Below are 18,570 nucleotides of genomic sequence, written 5' to 3' on the forward strand. Positions count from 1 at the left end.
CATCGCGAAGCCGAAGCCGCGAACGCGTGTGGAGCGGGCGTCGTAGATCTGCGAAATCGACTCCACACTCGCGTTGTTCGCGGCTTCGCGCCGCGATTCGCGCACGAGTATGGAGGGGACTTAAGAAGAACCTTGTTAAAAATAGACGAAATTTGTATTTGAAAAAAATACTTACCGAGATAAAAAAACCGGCCAGGTGCGAGTCGGACTCGCGCACGAAGGGTTCCGTACCATTACGGAAGAAAACAACAAAAAAATCACGTTTGTTGTATGGGAGCCCCATTTAAATATTTATATTATTCTGTTTTTAGTATTTGTTGTTATAGCGGCAACAGAAATACACTATCTGTGAAAATTTCAACTGTGTAGCTATCACGGTTCATGAGATACAGCCTGGTGACAGACGGACAGACGGACAGACAGACGGACAGCGGAGTCTTAGTAATAGGGTCCCGTTTTTACCCTTTGGGTACGGAACCCTAAAAATGGGCAATTCTGTCCAGTATAGTGAAATACCAAAGAAGGTAAGTACGAATATTTTGCGGTTTTTCGAGTGGTGCAAAGTTAGCACAGGTCTTTCGAAGCTGCATAATTGGGTTTACGATGCTGGTAGTGATCCTCACAACATATTAAAAAATCTACCTACTACTAAAACTAGCCGTTAGCTAGCGAATTAAGCTATTTTTTGTGTTAAATGTGACGGGCCTAAAAGTAACAGAGATTTTTAAGAGATTGCTAAGTTTTATGAATAACAGAGTTAGGGTCTGTTGCACTGCACCAAACCGTCAGTCACCGTTATACCGTTCGTTAAATTTTATTATATGGGAAGTTTCAAAATTTACTGTTGATTGACGTTGATAGGCACATCAATCATGGTTGGTGCAACTGGCCCTTAATGTATAAATGTATCAGGGGCGTAGCTAGAGGATACGGCGCCCGGGCAGTCACCAAATTTGCGCCCCCTGACGACTGACAAAAGTTTCCCTGCTGCTGCCTTTTACCCATTTTGGTCCCCCCCCCCCTCCCCGTGGATGGCGCCCGGGGCACTTGCCCCCTCTGCCCCCCCCCCCCCCCCTAGTTACGCCACTGAAATGTATAATGTCCTTTAATGATTATACATATTACGTACGAGGTCGCTATTTTATGCTTATTTATGATCAGCCAGCCAACAATGTTTAAAACGAACGAAGTAACTTCAAAGGTGAACAACATGCCTATTGTCTTGTTGTTTAACATGCACTTCGGTTTGGTTTCCAGGTACGCAGGCGTGTGCTGCCCTACCGCGGGCTTGGTCATGCGGAGCCCGGCGCCTTGAGGTAGCACCCAGCCCCCACCCAGCTGCCAACATTCAGAACAATCTTGTTCGAAACACTTACATATTATACTGTAAACATAATTAGGGCTGCCATCCGTCCGGGTTTCCCCGGATTTGTCCTAGTTTGGAGGCCGTCCGGGGGGTTTTCAAAAAGTGCCTTTGAATGTGAGGAAACACTGTGTACAAAGTAGGTAAAACCGTATAAATAATACAAAGCGCAATCAATGCACTAGCTTCATTCAGCGTAAGTAGCGTAATACGACAAAATAGCATCTAGCCCAAGAAAAGTACGCTCGGCTAGTATGGCGCAATGGAAATTAGTAATAGCTGAACTTTTCGGTGCAAGGGACAGATAATACATCTAGTGATAACGTCGACACATAATCCAAATAAATATCTCATTTAGATATTTAAATAAAATGTAAAAATTTAAAAATTCAGAAAATTGAAAAAAAAAACTAATAACCTAATAACTTTTTTATTTATTTATACTCGAGTAATATTTGATTTATAACATCAAATAACATTGAGCATGTATCACACAAAAAATAATAATGTATCCTACATTTAAAGTAAAGTAACCTAGGGTTTTTATTGAATTCAGTATGTTCCCGTCCGCAAAAATCGTAATAGGCTATTTTTTTTTTCATTCTTTTCTAATTATAATAAGTACAAGCGTTGCAATTTAATCGTAGGTACACTAAATAATAACGTATGGTGGGTTTAATGGGGTTGTGCATTATTTGCCTATTTAAAAATGATAATAGATCAATATCATTTGGGATTTTAAAATAAAATCGCCTTGTAATTTTTCCATTTTGACATTGTGTACGTTTAATAAAGTGGTTAGTTAATATGATTCAGAATATCTGCCAAGTTAAACCAGTTTGACAGCACTGGCTTCCCTCGAATGCGGCTGACCCTGACTGACCCTGAATATGATGCGTAATACAAAAAACCATAAAAACTTTAAATTTGCCGCGCACGATCCAGCGAGCTAACGCGATTGGTCGTTGCAGCGGGGCGACGGAACGATGAAACTTCCATCGCCCATCTTAATCTGGTCAACTTAACAGAAGATGATTGAATAACTGATTGGCAGAATTTCACATAATAAAAATAAAAATAGTTTACGGTTACCGCGATAGTTACTCATGAAATAAAACTATGAAAACGGGTGACACCCGTTGACCACGAACGCTGTAAAGAGTTCGAAACGTCGGGATGTATTATAAATTCAATATACGCGATATAATCCGTTTTCATAGTTTTATTTCAAAAATAGTTTAGTTAAGATTACAAGCTATCTACTTATAAGAAAGAGACAATAATTATTAGTTTATTTGTGAAAAATTGATTCTCTCTTATTATTTAATGCAAATAACGCATTGTGTGAATTAAAAAAAATAATAAATGAAAAATAAAGCGATTATTTTTTAATAATATTATTTTCTGACACGTCCGGGGAAAAAATGCTATTTACGCCAAATGTCCGGGTTTTTTTAAAGTCTTTGTTCGGGTTCGGCTAATTAAGAGATGGCAGCCCTAAACATAATCGAAATGTTGTGAAAATGTGATTTTAATGTTTAAGTCCAGACACTGCTCATAATAGGCATGATGACAGATTTTGAAAAACTGTCCTATAATGTTAAGAATCATAAATTATTTATCATTAATAACATATTTCTGCATTTAATAAAGGTTTAGTAGGAAAAAGCTACATTTTACTTTTTAGATTTAAAATTTGCTCCTAAACGCTTGTGAGTGTCATAGCGTCCCTAGTGACGTCAAGTTCATATAAAGAAAACGCACGTTCTATAGGCGTTCCTTAGCTTATTAAATAATTTGTTTATTTCGTATTATAAAATATGAACACTATACACTACACACTATACACTATACACTACACACTACACTACTACTACTACTACTACTATATAAAATATACACTGGTAGTATAAATGTTGTGCGGTTTCTCAGTGTAATAATACATCAATAACAACTATTAAAATATTTGTGAATGTTCCACACAATAAAACAACACGAAACACGTAGCTTAAACTTGCAAGACGAGACAATGGCCGTATTGCCTAAGACTCATCTTTATATTTGCGAAGATCATTTCGATGTGAGTATTTAATTAATTTTTTAGTTTCTATACCTAACAGTATCTATCTTATTTGAGGCGTAACTTTAATATAAAAGTTGCATGAGAGTAAGTTTTTGAGGTTAGGTTTCAAATTACAACAGTGTTGTCTTTAATAGATAGGTAATGACAAATTCTAATATTAACCTATGGAATACACATAAAAAGTGATTTTACAGGATTTGGATTTAGTTAATTACTTAAATTAGTATGATTTTTATATAATTATAAATATTGTTTATTGTACTTACAAGGAACTTTTGACATTTCTAAATTCTGCTGAACAAAAGTCTCCGTTTGATTGTAAAAACTCTCCAAGCATCATCACATCGATTCTAGGCAAATTAGCAATGTTTGCCTCAGTAAATCTTTGTTCCATGATTCAAGTTATTATTATTGGTTAATATTCGGTTTAAACTACTCAAATTGAATCCGTGAATTGTAAATAAAATAGCATGAGAACCATAGGAGAACTAGTACTTTCAGTACTTTGGATATTTGTTTACATGAACGTGACGTCATTCGCTCTGATTGGTGTTCACCGAATCATGTCGGACTTGCGTATTTTGTAATTTTATTTTAACAAAACATTTACCAATCTCACAAAATATAAAAAATAGATGCGTCTTTCGTATTCTACGACTAAAGTTTCATTAAATAAATATAATATTTTAGTGACTTTTAATTACTGCCATCATGCCTATTATAATAGAACTTATAATGCTATTGACGAAGTAGATACGATTACTTATAAACTATGTTGTTTAGAAAAAAACCGGCCAAGTGCGAGTCGGACTCGCGCACGAAGGGTTCCGTGCCATTACGGAAAAAAACAGCAAAAAAATCACGTTTGTTGTATGGGAGCCCAATTCAAATATTTATATTATTCTGTTTTTAATATTTGTTGTTATAGCGGCAACAAAAATACATCATCTGTGAAAATTTCAACTGTCTAGCTATCACGGTTCATGAGATACAGCCTGGTGACAGACAGACAGACGGACAGACGGACGGACAGCGAAGTCTTAGTAATAGGGTCCCGTTTTTACCCTTTGGGTACGGAACCCTAAAAAGGAACAGTTCCATAAATGGATAATCAAGTTGGTAGACCATATTTTTTTTCTAATTTTACATAATCTATTTTTTACTTCTTCTTCGGTAACTTAACGTAAATGAGAGCATGCCGTTTTTGGTAGCCGCAGTGCGATTATAAAAAAAATAAAGAGTGATATTGGTATCGCATTTATTACTATTGTTTTATTTTCCGTCTTCCTCTAGCCATATGTATAAGTTTTCCAGCGAACTTTCGAACGTGGTTGTATACAAGGTGTAACTGTGTAGTGTAAAAAACATAGTGGGCATATTGGGTATCGTGTTCTGACAAGACAAGACAAGAGACCCCACACCCAGCCAGGAACATGCCTGCTCCGGACTAGCCAGCATACCGAGGGACGACGTTGGTGATATGCTTCGCGTCGTATCCGTTTTGGTCTTCGTATGATATATTGTATCAAGCAAAGCCGATATCATTTAGAGATGCCGTTTGCTCGTCGATTAGAGGTGTTGGTTCTTCTTCGTCTGATTCGCTGTAGCTTTCGTCTAGTTCATATATTTCTCTTGCTGATTTGATGAATTCACCTTTGTCGTCTGCCGTATTGAGCCATTTAGAGGGATGGCTGGTGTAATACTCCATGTCCTGTGTCAGCGAGTCTTCCCACGTGTAGATTGGTCTGCCAACTTTAAGTTTACTGGCTTTATATATTTATAGTCAGTGGCGGATTTAGACATTTGCCGCCAGTAGCAATGCAGATTTTGCCGCCCTTATCTACCTCGCTTATCGCTTTTTAAAGTACTTTACAATCAGAGGCGTTTAATTTTATAGAACAACACACCATTAGCCATATTGAAATACATATAACGGTGACGTCACTATTCTAGATACATATTTATATGGGATGTTTTTGTCACTCAATGAAGATGCGACCTCATGATTTTAATTGCCTGATTTCATCGGCGACTCTAGATTCTAGTGTAGGTTTACCCCCTCGGGCGGCAATTTCAAATTTTCGGCAAGTTTTCAATATTAAAAATAGCGGCCGCCGCAAGCGCGGTTGTCGGAGAGCGTTCATTTCGAGGCATCTTGCCGCACGAGGGGGTATCTCACATACCGCTAGGTTTTGGCCATTGAGAATCAAGGTGAGGCATTGGCAGTCAGGCTGAACATAGCTAAAGCGTTCGGTCGGGTCTGGCGTCGAGGTCTGCTCGAGAGACTATGCTATGCAAATGGATCGCTAGGTTTTTGTCCGTTAGACGCATACGATACGAGTCGTAGTAGACGAAAGCTGCTCCGATAGTATAGCCATTAATGCTGGTGTTCCGCAAGGTTCTGTGTTGTCCCCAACGCTGTTATATGTATATTGGCGCATATCCATGACGATCTTTACGATACAGGATGTGCCAATATCCCTCGTTTTGGGTTCTGGAAAGGCGTGAGAAGCTTGTATATGATATCGAGAGCAGAACTCGAGAGCAGAGCACTATCCAGAGTTTCGGCGCGGGTTGGGAATAATTTATGCCTACCGTGCCTTTTGCGACACCTTCTGGCTGCTCATAAAAGCATTAAGTGCCCCATTCACGCGATTTCCAGCACTCACTCTCCTTTCAATATCTTTATCATGCTTACCGTCCCTAGTGAATAATGTTCCCAGATACACAAACTCTTTCACTTCTACTCTTTCTTGACCAATCAAAATTTCACAATTTGTCATATATTCCTCGTTTTCAACTACCATAACTTTCGTCTTACTTACATTTATTTTCATTCCTTTCCTTTCAAAAGATCCATGCATTCTAGTTACCATCTCCTGCAACTCTTCACCCGATGACGCTAGCAATACCAGGTACTCATTCTCAGCCCACATTCATCAATTCTCAAATCATGCAAACTACTGTCCATGAACAGATTAAACAGCCACGGTGACGCTACACATCCCTGCCTAACACCCTTTTCGATGCTAAACCACTCAGTGTACGACCCGTTTACCCTCACACAAGCACTGGAATCCTCATAGAGCGATTTCAGTGCCTGAATGAGACGGCCGCTCAATCTATACACCGACAGTACCGACTAAAGTTCATTCCTTACCACTCTGTCATAAGCCTTTTCCAAATCCACGAAAGCGCAATAGACCTTCTGGCCTTTGGCCAAATACTTTTCGGCTATGCATCGCAAGGAAAAGACTTGATCCGTACATCCCATACCCTTTCGGAATCCCGCTTGTGCATCCCATACATTCTCATCGGTTTCTTTCACTACTCTTTCAATCAATATCTTTGCATACAATTTGCCGACGACGCTGAGTAAGCTAATGCCTCTGTAGTTTTTGCAATCCAGTTGTGATCCCTTTCCTTTGTAAAGAGGTACAATGACGGCCTTACACCAGTCCCTGGGCACTTGACCGGTTCTGAAGCACATATTGAAAAGGCGGTACAACTGACTTGCTACAATGCCTTGTCCAGCTTTCAGCATCTCGACAGAAACTCTATCATACCCTGCAGCCTTCCCTGATTTCATTCCTTTCAACGCTTTCACAATTTCATCCATGCTAATACTATCTTCGTTCTCCGACACGTTTTCAATGCTTTCATTCAACTCCGAAAATGACGTGCTTGCCTCCTCTTTATCAAACAAACTTTCAAAATACTCTTTCCATCTTTCTAAGATGCATTCTTCCTCATTCACTAATCTTCCATTCTTGTCTTTTATTGACTTTAGCTCAGAATTCTGGGTGTTACCCCTGGCTAAACGAACGGACTTTCAGAAAAACTTTATATTTGTTTGGAAATCTTGAGAGAGCCTTTCTTCCATTTTATCTTTTTGTTCGTCTTTCTTTCTGTCTACTAATTCCTTTACTAACACTTTCATTCTTCTATAATCCTTTTTCGCCTCACTGACTTCATCAAATGAAGCCGTGTGATTTCTTTGGTTAGCTCTTGTGGTTAACCAATCCAACCACAACTTTTTCTTCTTACACACTGCTTCTTGCACTTCTTTATCCCACCAAACATTCTTCTCCTTTTTTTCTTTGTGCGTCTTCCTTACTCCACATACTTCACTTGCCACACTTACTACTTTATTTTTAAAACTATTCCACAATTGTTCAGTCTCACTTATCTCATCCATACCATTGAATTCGGTTTTTAATCTACTCCTATACTCATCATTTACTCCTTCTTCTTGCAAATTCTCCACTTTTATTCTTTTTAAATCGACAGTAACTGTACGGGGTCGTTGTCTCCATCCTTTAAACAAGCCACTTAATCGGCACATTACCAGGAAGTGGTCAGAATGGATACCCGACCCTCGATACACCCTGGAGTCGATAACATTCTTCCTAATTCTTTCATCCACTATCACAAAGTCAATCATACTTTTCCTAACATTCTCCGCCTCTCGAGTGTATAAGTGTATCCTTTTGTGGTCAAACATCGTGTTTGTTACACAAAGGTTCCACTCTTGGCAAATTTCTAACACGCTTCTCCCATTATCATTCACTCTCTCGTCACCAGGAACCTTTTCAAATCCGTCCCTTTTTATTCCTACCCAGCCATTGAAGTCACCTAACAAAACTAATCTTTCATTACTCTTACATACTTTCAAAACCTCTCTTAGTTCATCCCAAAATATCTGCCTTTCATCCCGAACGCGCTGTGAGATACTCGCACCCCGGTCTACTGGAGCGTAAACTCCTACCAAAAATATGCGCATCATTCCCACTTTCAGTCTAATCCACATCAGTCTGGAATTCACACATTCAAATTCTCTCACACACTCAGCCATTCTTGCGGAAAGTACAACACCAACTCCCTGACAGGCGCGATCCGAACTAGGTACCCCAGACCAATACGCCGTGTAGGTTCCATCCATAACACACAAAATATCAATTTTTCTCTCATCCATCATCTGCAAAAGTTGCAAAACCTCATTTAACTTCTCTTCCATTCCTCCTCCAACATTCAGCGTAGCAAAGCGGCTCTCCGCGAGCCGCTTGTCACCCTCGCGAGAAACGAGACGTGACGAGTGGCGTACCACGTCGCCGCCATTCGGATGACTATTATCATTTTGAATCTCCATTGCGTTCCCACGAGTAAAAGGGATTTAAATGTCCACAACAGCAGACCCTGTACTGAAGCAAGGCGGTTCACCACTGTGTCCTGTGACCGCCAACACAGACACCCTCCGTTCAACACCAGTACTACCCTCTGGCTATGCATCCCTCGGCTCGGGTCGGCTAACACCTTGGATTTGGGGGTTTTATATTGGAATTTTCCTTCTCCTAGACGGGTTGCAGCACAAAATGCTAACGAGGCCCATCTCCTCGGGTTCTATTTTGGAGTTTTCCTTCTCCTAGACGGGTTGCAGCACAAAGCTAACGAGGCCCATCTCCCCGGGTTATATTTTGGAGTTTTCCTTCTCCTAGACGGGTTGCAGCACAATGCTAACGAGGCCCATCTCCCCGTTGTAAATGATAAATAATAATAATTATAGTTTGGCCCAGAACTGTCTCTCATTTTAATTGATGAGTACAGTCAAGGGCATAAATATATATACATTCCCAAAGTCTCAAAAATATGTGTACGCTCAGACAATAAAGTCGTGTTCACATATTTTTGAGCCATTTGTCTGGATCAATATTTTTGCCTTCGACTGTACCTATAGTTTTCTTTGTTCTTACTTACTGACAGATTGTGTTTGCCAGACTATAGTATAATACTAAAAACCGGTCAAGTGCGGGTCGGACGCGCGCACCAAAGGTTCCGTACTTATTAGTATTTGTTGTTATAGCGGCAACAGAAATACATCATCTGTGAAAATTTCAACTGTCTAGCTATCACGGTTCATGAGGTACAGCCTGGTGACAGACAGACGGACAGCGAAGTCTTAGTAATAGTGTCCCGTTTTACCCTTTGGGTACGGAACCCTAATAAAAAAGACATTAATGATCATTGATGAATGTTCCTTTTATTAATATTGTTGGTTTACCTATCTCAAAAAACTCAACTTTTTATTTCAGATTTCCAAAGGACGAGGAATAGGGGATATTACTGCGATGTTTTGCCACCAGCTAGCTTTTTTTAGTGCACCGTAGAGTAACTTATTCATAAGGTTTTTGACAAGTTTTCAGGGGACCTACCGGAAAACTCGAATCCGTAATTTCGTTATCTAGCTGCCTCTTTATCGCTCGCTAGAGTGACAGAGATGTTAGATAACGAAAGTTCGATTTTCTTGTTTCGCGATAGACCCTCAGATTGTGGTAGTGGCGCCACCTACACCGAGTTTCGCGTAATATTCCCTATTATTAAATAGAATAATATATTACACGAACGTTTTTTTTTTTTTTTTTTCATTTTCTATTTGGTACATGACTAGAAACTATACTTAGTCTTTTAGCATTAGAAAAAACGGTAAACCATTTCCACGTGTCTTTTTATTGACAAGTATTTTTTATAAATATAGCAATATTTTACTTATGAAAGCAAAAGTGTGACTTATTTTCAAAGTGTTTTTCGATAAAACGACACGTTAAGATCGCTCGCCTTCTTTCTAATGATAAAAAAAAACGAGAGGTATAGTTAGACGGTTCTGAGTGGTAGACTGCAAATGAGATGAAAGCTATATTAGGTACATGCATATCAGGCGGCTCTTTGATTCCAAGGATTGCATAATTTTTATATTTTTTATGATTTTAAGAATATGAAAATTATAAAAAGTATAAAAGTTATGCAATCCTTGTATTCAACGAGCCGCCTGCTACAGATTTCTTGAAATTGCCGCATTTTTTCAGATTCAACTTTTATTAGCCAGATTATTATCAATTTGCCAATTTCGTGATTATTCTTTTACACGGCACATAAACTTATGCATAATTTATCGATATAAAAAGTCGACACAGTTACATCCCTAGCAAATTATCAAACTTATGACACCGTACGTAAATGAGAAATAACAAGCATATATGCATCTCTTTTCGGCACATTATCTAATTCGTAAGGAAGTAAAGGACGGGTATACATATTTTCGAAGCATTTTTGCCCGGCTTCTATGCTTTAGTTATTATTACGAAAAAAAATTTTTTTTATTTAATAATAGGGAATATTACGCGAAACTCGGTGTGGGTGGCGCCACTACCACAATCTGAGGGTCTATCGCGAAACAAGAAAATCGAACTTTCGTTATCTAACATCTCTGTCACTCTGGCGTATTCGAGCGATAAAGAGGCAGCTAGATAACGAAATTTCGGATTCGAGTTTTCCGGTAGGTCCCCTGAAAACTTGTCAAAAACCTGTTAAAGGTACAGTATGAATAAGTTACTCTACGGTGCACTAAAAAAGCTAGTGCTGCACTCTGGTGGCACAACATTGCAGTAATATCCCCTATTCCTCGTCCTTTGGAAATCTAAAATAAAAAGTTGAGTTTTGTGAGATAGGTAAACCAACAATATTAATAAAAGGAACATTCATCAATGATCATTAATGTCTTTTTTATTAGGGTTCCGTACCCAAAGGGTAAAAACGGTACCCTATTACTAATACTTCGCTGTCCGTCTGTCCGTCTGTCTGAAATTTGAACAGTTGAAATTTTCACAGATGATGTATTTCTGTTGCCGCTATAACAACAAATACTAAAAAGTACGGAACCCTTGGTGCGCGCGTCCGACCCGCACTTTACCGGTTGTTAGTATTATACTATAGTCTGGCAAACACAATCTGTCAGTAAGTAAGAACAAAGAAAACTATAGGTACAGTCGAAGGCAAAAATATCGATCCAGACAAATGGCTCAAAAATATGTGAACACGATTTTATTGTCTGAGCGTACACATATTTTTGAGACTTTGGGAATGTATATATATTTATGCCCTTGACTGTACTCATCAATTAAAATGAGACAGTCCTGGGCCAAACTATAAGAAAGCTGTAAACGTCGATAGGTTATTGATCTGAGGTCGATACATCCCTATGCCAAAAATATAACCTTTCATCAAAGATAGATATAACTCCGTAATAGATGGATACAGTCTAAGGAAAAAAACGTGCCTCGAAAATCACGAAAATTTGATTCTCGATCAGATGGCGCCACTAGTTTTGGCCTACACTCGTATAGAGGGCGTTGACTGTTTCGTTTGTTATTTATAATTTTAACGCATACCAGTGAAAGAACATGGGTCAAAATCATATAAAAATAATTAATGCAAATAAAAAAATCATTTATCCATATTTAAATACATTTTGTCGTATTTTTATAAATATTTATTTTTAGTTTTAAAGTGTGTCGACAGATGGCAGTGAATTTACTGGGGTTACAAAATTTACTATGACAGTACCGCTCTAGTATAAGTTACTCTATGCTTTCATATTTAGCAGAAAAGTTCGAAAATATATGCATAAATCTATACAGACTTGAATGCAACAAGTCTAACAACGAGACTACATAAAACATTACCATTTAACCCACAGCTGCTAAATCGTAGAAGAAAACATAATGTTGCCCCCATATCAACTACAAAATCTGTATTTGCTAAGAGACAGTTTGGAGCGCAATCTGCATATGTGTACAATAAAATAAACAAAATACTAAATATATACAATTTACAACTATATAAATGTAAAAAAATATTAACCGAGTGGCTTAAAATACTTAACTACGAGGAGACAGAGGCTCTGATATATTAAATAAAGTTGACATTAACTTAAAGTCTAAAGTAGCTACTTATCAGTATTAATATAATAAGTCTAAGAAAATATGACATTTTACTTTACAGTAGCTATTGTATAAGAAAATAAAATACCTATTGTGTAAGAAAAGTACGATACATAGTTCTATGCTTTACAGTACCTATATATAAGAAGTGGTGATTAGTACATCACCTCACCACCTGCACTCACACGATCTCATACACCTACACACACCCATACACACACACACACACACACACGCACGCACGCACGCACACGCACGCACGCACGCACGCACACACACACACACACACACACACACACACACACACACACACACACACACACACACACACACATTTAATGTAGATTAAATTACTTAAAAGGAAGTCCCAACCTACTACCTTGTAATGTAACATTTTATTAATGAAATAAAATATTTTCATTTTCATTTTTCATGCAAGTAATAATTACATAAACAACATATCGATTTCAATGTTTAGGGTCAGGTCCTATAAATTAATTTCTTCAAAATTGAACAAAACTCACCGATTACAGGTTATCGGTTCGTGCGTATTTTCTTTTCTTCCTATATGCGATTTACAGCCCTCGATCACACAAGACATTCTCACAAAGGGAACTTCAAACCATTACAAATAAAAACTCAGCACGTTTTCCAACAATCTTTCAGGAATAGCAAAAATATAATTAAAATAAACCAAGATGACCGCTGAAACATCCCGAAATATTTCAACTAAAATAATACGACTATGTCAAGTTGTTACAGTTGACACCTACCTGTGAAATAACGAACATATATTTTATTTGGCTGGATTATATGGATTATATTGAACCACATAGAACCATTTGTCATTTTCCTCAGTTCATCCGACAATACTGAAAAAAACGAAAGAACTTGCGGATTGTTGTCTCACTCACTCATAGACAAAAAGTGAATACGCTACCTTTTACCAAGCTTTTATTTTTGCCCGACTTCTATGCTTCTGTGTTAGCAGAATATGGGGCGCAGGAAGGTTATGCCTCATGGCAGTGGCGGAGACAAATCAAACCATCTACTATTTCTTTATGCACAATTATATTGGAATATTCATTTGATATATTATTATTATTTAAATTATTGATTAAATGGACGACACAAAAACTTACATCTAGGCGGCTTTGCTAGGATCAGAAAGAGAGAGCAACTCTATGGTCACCCAGCTTTTTATACCAAGGGAGCATAGACAAAACATGAAAAAGTATATTTTTCTAACACTCCTCCTTATATGCTCCTGTAATAAAAAGCTCTGTGATATAACTGCATACATGTTAACAAAAAAAAGGAAGAAGCAAAATTACAAATGTGAATGAATGCACTAACATTCTATACATTTCAATTTTAGACCCTTTACAAAACATGTATGTTTTTCAATACACAAAGGCTTAGTTAATATATCAGCAACCATTTTATCTGTAGGTAAATACATAACATTAATTTTCTTATCCTGTATCAGCTGTTTAACATAATGGTATCGCAAATCAATATGTTTAGTTCTCTTATGTGAATATTCTTTGGCTAATAACAATTTCTGAGCACTCTGATTGTCATTATATACGGTAACATTAAAATGTTTGTCAATTATTTCTGACAAGAAATTCTTAACAAAGCATATATCTTTACATACATCACTTATGGCAATATACTCAGATTCACATGTTGATAGGGCTGTACATCTCTGCTTTTTAGCCTCCCAATTAATCACATTTTCACCAATTTTTACAACATAGCCGGTATAAGATCTGCGATCCGACAAGTCATTTGCCCAATCACTATCGGCATAAGCTACAATATCTAAATTATTACTTCTTTGAAAACAAAGACCATAATTTATGGTTCCAGCTAAATACCTAAGTACCCGTTTAGCGACACGCCAATGACTCTGGTCGAAACATGTACTATACTGACTCAGCTGACTGCAAGCGTAAGATATATCCGGGCGGGTACACACTGATAAGTACATAAGTGACCCCAAAAGCTGTCTGTATTTATATTTTTCATCCTCTAAACATGGCTTGTCAGATTTATCTAGCTTGCAGTTTACTGGCAATGGAGTAGATACAGGTTTACAATTACTCATATAAAATTTAGCTAAAATGTGCCTTATGTAGTCTGACTGATCTAATACAGTAGTATTATTTGTTACAGTTACTTTCATACCAAGACAATTTTTCAATTTTCCTAAATGTCGAATTTCAAAATTATTCTTTAAAAGTGCAAGCAACTTATCAATACAGCCGTTATGAAAGACATAAAAATCATCCACATATAATGCTAAGATAATATATTCCTCTTTGGTTTTCTTAACATAAACACAAGGCTCACATTTACTTTGTATATAGCCATTTTCACTTAACACTTTATGAATCTTTACATTCCACATACGACTTGCTTGCTTCAAGCCATATATGCTTTTTTTTTAATAAACATACTTTATTATTATTTTTATCAGTTTTGAAACCAGCCGGTTGCTCCATATAGATCGTTTCATCAAGATTACCGTTCAAAAAAGCGGTTGTGACGTCTATATGATCCATATGTAGTGCCAGCTGATTTGAAATGCTAAACAAAAGTCTGAGGGTTTGATGTCTTACTACTGGTGAATAGATATCTGAAAAATCTTTACCCTCCTTTTGACTATAACCACAGGCAACTAATCGAGCTTTGTATCTAACAAGATTACCTGCAGAATCTAATTTTCTTTTAAAAACCCACTTATTTTTAACTACATTTTGATTCATAGGCCTGTCTACCAGTTCCCATACATTATTTCTTACCATCGAATCAAGTTCGATTCTCATAGCTGTAAGCCACTCATGTTTTTCAGGGGAACTGATAGCCTCGGTGTATGTTTGTGGTTCATCTTGATAACTATCAGTGACATATAGCGACAACAGTTCAAAATCATTAAGTCTCTCTGGGAAAATACCTCTTGTACTACGAACGGGGCGAGACGTCGACGCATCGGCAGCAACCGGTGAAGTCGACTCTCCTCCTCGAAATGAGGGGTCTGGCAGCGAGGATGGAGTCCCTGAGTGCAGGTTCACATCACCCTCATCACCACCATCATCATCGAGTGATAGGTACTGATCAGAGAGCGGAGATTGCGCAATTGGCGTCACTTCCGCATCTGAAACATTTATAGAGCTTTTGTTAGACTTATCACTAATATCACAGTTCTCATTAACACTAGTATCACAGTTATCACTTAAAATATTATTGCAGCAAGTATTATTCTCATTCTCTCTATTATCATTAATATTCATGTGATTAATAAAATTATCAAAAAGAATAAAATTTGCTCCTTTCGCCCCAGCATTTGCACGCGATAGATTATTTCCTATAAATTTGTCCTCAAGGAACACAACACTTCTAGAATAAATAACCCTTTTTGGATTAACGGGATCTATTAGGCGATAGCCCTTGCATGTTTCACCATATCCTACAAAAATATGCTGTTTTGCTTTAGCATCTAGCTTACGTCTCTTCTGATTAGGGACATGAGAGTATGCTACACAGCCAAAAACGCGTAGATGACTGAGGTCTAACCTATCAGACCCAGTCCATTCGCATTCAGGAATTCTACCTGACAATCCGCTGGTAGGCGACCTATTTTTTTAAATAAATGGCCGTCATAACAGCCTCGCCCCAGTAGCGATCAGGTAATTGAGATTCCTGTAACATAGCTCGAGCTTTTTCAAAAATCGTACGATTTGCTCTCTCGCTGACACCATTTTGAGAAGGAGAATAAGGACAAGTAGTTTGGTGAATTATGCCTTCCTTTTTAAGGTAATCGGACAAAGTTTTATTGCAATATTCAGTACCCTGGTCAGTACGTAATACTTTAATACGCAGTCCAGTTTGTTTTTCAACTAATGTTTTAAAATTAACAAAATGAGAACTCACCTCAGACTTGTTCTTCAGTAGATAGCCAAAGGTACGTCTTGACTTGTCGTCGGTGAATGTCAGCAAATACCGAGCTCCGCCCCAGCTGGGTACATGAACCGGTCCGGCGATGTCACTATGCACCAGGTCCAAAAGGTTAGCAGCACGCCCCGCACTTGACCGCGGAAACGATGTTTCACACATCTTCCCGGTAAGGCAGGCGATGCACTGTGCACCAGTGCAGTCTTCAGGCTGAAATACGACACTACACTTATCCCCTCCACCTAGTAATGACATACCTTGTTTGTTCAAATGACCTAAACGCTTATGCATAATAGAGTAAGGCACAGCATCAGCAGCATTGGCACTCATGGATCCTTGCCTATGCAGGGACATAGAGTTACCTAATTGGGGGTCAGGTCGAGTTTGCTCATCCACTTTCAACTTATAAAGCCCATTTTGCTTATTAATTGTTAAAACCTTATTGCCTGTGATTTGACAAGAGCTATAGACATTGCAATAATCGTTTGAGAACACTACAACATAACCGGATTTAGTAATTTCACTAACAGACATTAAATTAATTGCTAAATTAGGTACATATAGCACATTATTTAGAGTCAATTCAGGAGAAATTAAAGTCTTACCAATCACTTCACTATTTAGATGCTGTCCATTGGCTATAGTGATCACACATTTCTTGTCTTTGACATCATGAAGTAGAGACAAGTCACCGGACATGTGAGCCGAAGCTCCGCTGTCGAGCACATATTCCTTGGAATGTGTCGCTGAGTAAGCACAAGCGAACATAGTGTGTTCCTGTCCAGTTTTCTTTGCTTCTTCTCGCTTCTTCTTAAAGCAGCGGTTTGCGGAGTGGCCTTTTTTCTGACAGTAAGTACATATGTTATTGTTGATTTTCTTCTTCCTGTTAGCCATAAACGCTAAGTTGTCTGTTGTGTTACATTGGCTTCGTCTGTGGTCTTCTTGAAGTAGTCTGGTCCGGACCACCTCACTTGTCAAGGCGACGCTGAGGTTAGCAGTTTCAAGGCTGGACACTAGTACATTGAACTCCTCCGGTAAGCCGGACAAAAGAATTTCTGCAGTTTCTGCATCATCGATGACCTTGCCAATATGAGCTAGCTGCGTAACGAGCTTAAGGACACCTTCGATGTATTCCGACATGCTCGCAAAGTGACCATATTCAATTCGGTGTAGTTTTCGTAATAAAAGTACTCGCCTATACAGTCCTTTGTCTTCGAATGTATCGGACAACGATTTCCATGCTTCCTTAGCGGTCTTCGCATCTCGCACGATTTGGTACAGGTGTGGTTCACATGACAAGCAAATTTTTGCTAAAGCCCGTCCGTCCTTTGTAGTATCCGTATCTGTGCCATCGACGCAGCCCCATAAACCATCGAGCGTGAGCACCATTTTCACAGCAAATTTCCAATTAATCCAGTTGTCCAAGCCTTTTAATTTCTCTAAGCTGGACATGGAGGTTATGTTGCACGTGCTTTGTGTCGTCCCTTGTTGCGCCATTGCGGTAACTCGGGTAATATGGAAAATTATCTCAACGCCTTTTAAATAGCTTTTCTACAGCTTTTATGCCTGGGCCCAGAACCTGTTAGCAGAATATGGGGCGCAGGAAGGTTATGCCTCATGGCAGTGGCGGAGACAAATCAAACCATCTACTATTTCTTTATGCACAATTATATTGGAATATTCATTTGATATATTATTATTATTTAAATTATTGATTAAATGGACGACACAAAAACTTACATCTAGGCGGCTTTGCTAGGATCAGAAAGAGAGAGCAACTCTATGGTCACCATAGACCTAGCATTACATAGACCAGCTATACGCGTGCGCCCGTAAGGGATAGACATAGATGACGTCATAAACGTGGGGATACCATATTGGTAAAAATTACCCCAATATTTGATATCACGTTGGGGCGATTACCCTGGAGGCAAAGTTAGCTTGTTTGACGGTATTAAAAAATTGTTAAATAAAATGTCAATGGGCCGTTCTTTTTAGGCGTATAAACAATGAAATACCTCCTATAATTCGCGCAGGTGGTACAAAACTAAACATGTTTAGTAAATAAAACGTAAAATAAAATGTATTATGGGTTTTAATTTAAAGAAATCACAAATCGCAATCACACCAATTAATGTGCACCACATTTAATCTTCACAACATTTGTTTATTTATTTTTTGGAAATAGAAGTACGAAAAAACTTCGAGGTCAAAATTACCCATAAAATTATGATATTTTAATCTGGTATCCCTAACATGATTGTTATGCAGCTAAATTACGAAGAAGTTTAAAAATGGCTGATCTCAGACTCCTACCTACCTACGTAATTTGGGCGGATAATTTTACAAATAATGTTTTGTTAATTTGCGTAAATAATTGTGATATTTTT

The 18,570-nt window shown here is 38.1% G+C and overlaps 1 protein-coding gene and 1 long non-coding RNA gene across 7 annotated transcripts in view; both read left to right on the plus strand.

Moving 5' to 3' along the window:
- The window catches only part of LOC134754824 (inter alpha-trypsin inhibitor, heavy chain 4-like), a 169,037-nt gene extending 167,716 nt beyond the window's left edge, over positions 1-1,321 (plus strand). For all 6 annotated transcript variants that reach the window (XM_063691244.1, XM_063691247.1, XM_063691249.1 and 3 more), the window contains one exon: positions 1,258-1,321. In XM_063691244.1, the coding sequence (XP_063547314.1) occupies positions 1,258-1,315 (58 nt within the window). In that variant the 3' untranslated portion in view covers positions 1,316-1,321. The remainder of the gene's footprint in view (positions 1-1,257) is intronic.
- The window catches only part of LOC134754980 (uncharacterized), a 543,731-nt gene that overhangs the window by 341,809 nt on the left and 183,352 nt on the right, over positions 1-18,570 (plus strand). The window lies entirely within an intron of this gene.

This window comes from Cydia strobilella, chromosome Z (genome assembly GCF_947568885.1).
Source record: "Cydia strobilella chromosome Z, ilCydStro3.1, whole genome shotgun sequence".
NCBI lineage: Eukaryota > Metazoa > Arthropoda > Insecta > Lepidoptera > Tortricidae > Cydia > Cydia strobilella.